General features: G+C 54.3%; 2 protein-coding genes across 2 annotated transcripts; one reads left to right on the top strand and one right to left on the bottom strand.

The window, feature by feature from the left end:
- Nucleotides 1-106: 106 nt before the first annotated feature.
- Nucleotides 107-5,044, top strand: ETH_00023230 (zinc carboxypeptidase, putative; the record flags this gene model as incomplete). The annotated part of the gene is made up of 8 exons (XM_013380592.1): nt 107-464; nt 1,248-1,672; nt 2,049-2,083; nt 2,358-3,126; nt 3,504-3,707; nt 4,078-4,173; nt 4,583-4,816; nt 5,030-5,044. 8 exons carry the CDS (start codon nt 107-109, stop codon nt 5,042-5,044), a joined length of 2,136 nt encoding a protein of 711 aa, XP_013236046.1.
- A 161-nt stretch (nt 5,045-5,205) lies between these two features.
- On the bottom strand, nt 5,206-5,442 carry ETH_00023225 (uncharacterized protein; the record flags this gene model as incomplete). The annotated part of the gene is made up of 1 exon (XM_013380591.1): nt 5,206-5,442. One exon carries the CDS (start codon nt 5,440-5,442, stop codon nt 5,206-5,208), a length of 237 nt encoding a protein of 78 aa, XP_013236045.1.
- Between the last annotated feature and the right edge of the window lie 139 nt (nt 5,443-5,581).

The following is a 5,581-nucleotide window of genomic DNA, read 5'->3' as shown; positions in this document are numbered from 1 at the left end:
GGCTTGTTCACTGCTGCTCTGAACTTCCACACTTACGGAGACACCTGGACTTATCCTTTTAATTGCTGCAGAGACAAGTTGCTGCCACCTTGGGCCAAAGCAGCTTATGAAGAACTCAAACTGTCAGCCCCTGCTGCTGCTGCTGCTGCTGCTGCTGCTGATGGTGCTGCTGCGGCTGATGGCGCTGCTGCCGATGGTGCTGCGGCTGATGGTGCTGCTGCTGTTGCTGATGGTACTGCTGCCGCTTCTGATGGTGCTGCTGCTACTGATGGCGCTGCTGCTGATAGTGCTGCTGCTGCTGATGGTGCAGCTGCTGATGGTGCTGCTGCTGCTGCTGCTGCTGCTGCCGGTGTTGCTTTCCTCTTCCTTGCCGTCGCTGCTGCATCTTCTCAAGCTCCTTTCACAGCAGCAACAGCACCACCCCCTCCCCCTCAGCAGCAGCAGCAGCAGCAGCAGAATCAGCAGTAGCCATAGCAGCAGCAGCAGCAGCAGCAGCAAGTGTTGGGTGTCTGTACAGGGCTCTGTCTTTGCCTAATTTTGCTCCTGCCCCTTTAAATCCAATTTTGGGATATCCCACAACAGGTGCGAAATCAAATTATTTATTTATTTATTTATTTATTTAAATTGAATTATAATTATTTAATTTAATTTAATTAATATAATTTAATTTAATTAATTTAATTTCCCACAGAGGGCTCGCAGGCGAAGAGGCGCACAAAAAGGAGCTGCGGAAATAAAATGAAATTAAAACAATTAAAAGCAAGTAGATAAATATATAAATAAATAAATTAATTAATTAATAATAATTAAATAAATAATTAAATAGTTAAATAATAAATAAATAAATTGTCAAATAAATTATTAAATAAGTAATTAATTAATCAATTAATTAAATGAATTAAATTAATTAAAATAAGTTAATGAATTAAATTAAATTAATTAAAATAATAAAACAAATAACAAATAATAAAAAGGGTGGCAGAGAACAGAACGGCGCAAAAGGGAAAAAGGAGTGTAGCAGCGCAAATATAAATAAAACAAAATAAATAAAAGAAAGCAAATAAAAAATAAAATAAGTAACAAAATAAATAAATAAATAATAAAAAATCCAATAAACAAATTGTAAAATCCCACTAAAAAGAAAGCAAACAGCGCAGCAGCAGCAGCGCAGCAGCAGCAGCAGCAGCAGCAGCAGCAGCAGCGCAGCAGCAGCAGCAGCAGCAGCAGCAGGGCCGTGCGCTGCGCAGGGGAGGCGGACGACTGGCTGCTGGCAGCAAAAGGGGTGTTGGCGGTGAGCCCGGAAATAGGCGAAGAGGCCGGGGGCTTCTGGCAAGCTGCTGCGCTAGCTGAGCTAGCTGCTGGGGGGGCCCAGCTAGCTAGCCAGCTAGCCAGAGCCCAGGGCTTTGCAGACAGGGCCGGCGAAGAGCTAGCTGCCCGCGCGAAGCAGCAGCTGCTGGACCCGCGGGCCCTCAGGGCTTTGCTGCAGCAGGTCCGCGCGCTGCAGCAGCTGCTGCAGCAGCAGCAGCAGCTGCAGCAGCAGCAGCAGCAGCTGCAGCAGCAGCAGCAGCAGCTGCAGCGGCAGCAGCAGCTGCTGCTGCAGCAGCTGCAGCAGGTGCTGCGGGCGGGAGAGGCGGGCGAGGCGCTGCTGCATGCGCAAGAAGATGAGACAGAGGTGGGCTTTTCTCTTTTTCATTTTCTCTTTTTCCATTTTTTTGCTTCTTTTCCTTTTCTTTCTTTTCTTTTATTTATTGCTCTCTTTTTATTTATTCCTTTTCGCCTCCTTTAATTTCTTCAGTGTCTCTTCTGCTGCTGCTGTCTCCCCGCTTTGGCTGCTTCGGCTCTGCGTCGACATGCAGCAGCTGCTGCAGCAGCAACTGCAGCAGCAGCAGCTGCTGCTGCTGCTGTTTGCCCCTGTCTGTCGGTGCTAGCTTCTGCTTCTTAAAATGCAGCAAACCAGCTTACGAGAACCCGTCTGTATTGAGTGCTTTGAGCTGCTGCTGCTGCTGCTATTTTTGCTGCTGCTGCTGCTGCTGCTGCTGCTGCTGCAGTTGTGGGAAGTCCATACACTGGAGATAAGCAACAAGTGAGCCAGCTGTTAGGCCCCACCTTAAGCTGCTGCTGCCGCTCCTTACTTGCTGCTGCTGCTGCAGCAGCTTTGCTGCTGCTGCTGCCTCTGCGGCCTTGTAGGCAGTTGTGCTGTTGCTGCTGCTGCCGGTGCTGGAGCGGAGTAGGCAGCAGTGCTGCTACTGCTGCTAGAGCGCTGTGGGTAGCTATGCTGCTGCTGCTAGAGAGGTGTACGCTGTTGTGCTGCATCTGCTGCTGCTGCTGCTGCTGCTGCTGCTGCTGCTTGTGCGCAGCGGGCTGACGGGCCCGTCGACCCCGCTGCAGCTGCTGGCCATTTCTGGGTCTTTGCTGCCAGTGTCTTTAGTGCCTCCGAAGGCCCAGGGCTTTTTTGCTGCTGCAGCAGATGCAGCACTTCCCCCCACCCGCTGCAGCAGCAATCCAAAGTTTGCTGGCAGCAGAATTCGCTTCGACTTCGCGGGGGCCTACAGGCGCCTGGGCAGGAGCTACAGCAAGCAGCTGCTGCTCAGGAACAGGCTGCTGCAGCAGCAGAAGCTGCAGCAGCAGCAGCAGCAGCAACAGCAGCAGCAGGAGCAGCCGCAGCGATGGCCGCAGCAGGAGGTGGAAGGCGGCGCATTGCAACATGAGCGGAAGGAAACTGGTCTTCAGCAGCAGCAGCAGCAGCAGCAGCAGCAGCAGGTAGTTGGAGAAATGGTTAGTGGGGAGGGAGCTGCTGCTGCGCTGCAGCAAGCGCAAGAGGCCCTTGCTGTCTTCCAGGGAGGCCTAGCAAGAAAGCCAGCTGCAGCAGCAGAAGCAGCAGCAGCAGCAGCAGCAGCAACAGTCGAAGCTGCCGCAACCGCAGCAGCACCACAGACGGCAGCGTCTGCAGCAGCAGCAGCAGCAGCAGCAGCGCGCGCCCGCGCAGTTGTAGATGCAGCAGCAAAAGGATTAATGGCAGCAGCAGAAGGACAAACTGAAAGTTTGCTGCTGCTGCTGCAGGAGGGGGGGCAGCTGCGGCAGCGCAGAGAGCCGCCGGCCTTCGGCGCCCCACACACCCTCCCCCTGGTATGAAACCCACACAGCTAGCTAGCTAGCTAGCTAGCCAGCTAGCTAGCTAGCTAGCTAGCTGGCTAGCTGGCTAGATGGCTAGCTAGCTGGCTAGCCAGCTGGCTAGCTAACTGGCTAGCTAGCTAGCTAGAGCTGGCTAGATGGCTGGCTAGCTAGCCAACTAGCTGGCTAGCTAGCTGGCTAGCTAGCATGGCTAGCCATATAATGAACTACAGGAACATGATGCATAGCTAGCTGCCTCTATAGACTGCTGCTGTTGCTTTTGCTGTTGCTGCTGCTTCTGCTGCTGCCGATCCCTCTGCGCTGTTTGCTGCTTCCTGTTGCTCACTGCGGCTCTACTGCTGCTGCTGCTGCTGCTGCTGCTGCTGCTGCAGGCTTTGCTGTCGCTGCCCCGCCTGCCGGGCCGGGCCAGGCCCAGCGGGGAGGTGGCCTCCTTTAGGTATCAGATATTTAGGCGCAAGCCGCAGCAGCAGCAGCAGCAGCAGCAGCAGTTGCTGCAGCAGCAGCAGAAGGAGCAGAAGGAAGAGGAGGAAGCGAGTTCTGTTGCTGCAGTCTGCGTGCTTCAGTTTGTCCCCCAGGTTTGCTTCCCCAGAGCCAAACTGCCGCTGCTGCTGCTACCGCTGCTGCTACCGCTGCTGCTGCTGCTGCTGCTGTTGCTTTCAACTAAAAGCATTACAGATTGTGTGTGTATAAACTTTGTGGCATGTGATTTTTCTTGACACTGAAACACAGCAGCAGCAGCAGCAGCAGCAGCACTAGGGCCCTATTTTATTTGGCGGTTTGCAGCAGCAGCAGCAGCAGCAGCAATAGCAGTACTAATACCCTGCTTCACTTTCCCCGCTGCAGCAGCAGCAAGCAGCTCTAGGGACTTTCCTGAGTGGGGCAGCAGCCGCAGCAGCAACAGCAGCAGCAGCAGCAGCAGCAGCAAACTGCTATGACTGTGCGCAGGAGATAGCAGCAAAAGCGGGAACAGCAAATTGGCTTTGCCACTGTGGGGCCCGCAGAGACAAAGCGGGGCCTCTCCTCTCCTGGACCAACATCACGGTGGGAACCCTAAACCCTAATTTAGGGTTTGCAGCGGCAAGCTAGCTAACTAGCTAGCTAGCTAGCTAGCTAGCTAGCTGCTTACTGTGCTCAGTAGCTAGCTGCTTGGCTAACTAGCTAGCCAGGCTAGCTCTCCGGTCAGGTAGCTGGCCAGCTAGCTAGCTAGCAAGCTAGCTAGCCAGCTAGTTAACTAGTTCTCTATTCAGCTAGCTAGCTAGCTGGCTAGCTAGCTAGCTAGCCAGCAACCTAGTCTCAGGCTCCCTCATGTCTCCCTGCTAAAAGGCTGCGTCAGCTAGCTGGCTAGCTAGCTGGCTAGCTAGCTATGTAGCTAGCTAGAGGCTGCTGCTCTTTTTTGCTTTTTGGCATCTTATGTTTTGCTGCTGTGTGGGGTGCTGAGGTGTACGTACAGCTCTACGCAGAGACACCCGCAACACACCCTCTGTGTCAAGACGCCGTAGCAGCTGCTAGCCAGTGGCAGCAGCAGCAGCAGCAGCAGCAGCAGCAGCAGCAGCAGCAGCTTGTGCCGCGGCGGCAGCAGCAAGGCCGCCTCAAGGCTGCTGCTGCTGCTGCTGTTGCTGCTGGCAGCTTCGCCTTAGGCTTCAAAGAGCCTTTACTGCCGCAGGAGATACAAGGCGACAGCAAAGTAAGTGCCCCGGCTGCGTTTGCTGCTGCTGCTATTGCTGCTGTTGCTGTTGCTGTTGCTGCTGTCACTGCTGCCGTTGCTGCTGCTGCTGCTGTAGCTGCTGCTGCTTGTAGTGCGGAACGCACAGCTTTTGTGTTGTGGTGGCGTATCTTTGCCATGCTGCTGCGCTGCTGCTGCTGCTGCGCTGCTGCTGCTGCTGCGCTGCTGCTGCAGCCTCAGCTGCGCTAAGTTTTGCTGCCGCTGCTGCACATTGGTTTGGGTCTGTTTGCTTCCAGGAAGTGCTGCTGCTGCTGCTGCTGCTGCACTTGGTGCTAATTTTGTTCGCTGCGCGCTTCTGCATCTCAGCCCAGTCAGCCACAGCCACCTACCTGCTGCTGCTGCTGCTGCTGCTAGCGTTTTGCTGCTTTTTCTGCTGCTGCTGCTGCAGTTTGCTGCTGCTGCTCACGCTTTTCTGTTGCTGACTGACGGCACCCAGCTTCTTGCCGCTGCTGCTGCTGCAAGTGTAAGCGCTGCTGCTTCTTCCGCTGCTGCTGCTGCGAGTGCAAGTGCTGCTGCTGCTGCTGCTGCTGCTGCTGTGTTGCAGTGTCACTTGCCACCCAGAGGGCCGCACAGCCCGCAGGTGGCATTCTGCTGCTGCTACTTTCAACAAGTTTTGCTGCTGCATCTCGATGCTGCTGCGGCGAGGTGAGCTGCTGCACTTAAGACTCTGCTGCAGCAAAGCAACATAGCTCAAGCTTCCGAACCCCAAATCCAGCTGCTGCTGCT

The sequence above is a fragment of the Eimeria tenella genome, genomic scaffold (genome assembly GCF_000499545.2).
Source record: "Eimeria tenella Houghton genomic scaffold, Eth_scaff737, whole genome shotgun sequence".
NCBI classification, from domain to species: Eukaryota; Apicomplexa; class Conoidasida; order Eucoccidiorida; family Eimeriidae; genus Eimeria; species Eimeria tenella.
This window is presented reverse-complemented; position numbering and strand designations above follow the sequence as displayed.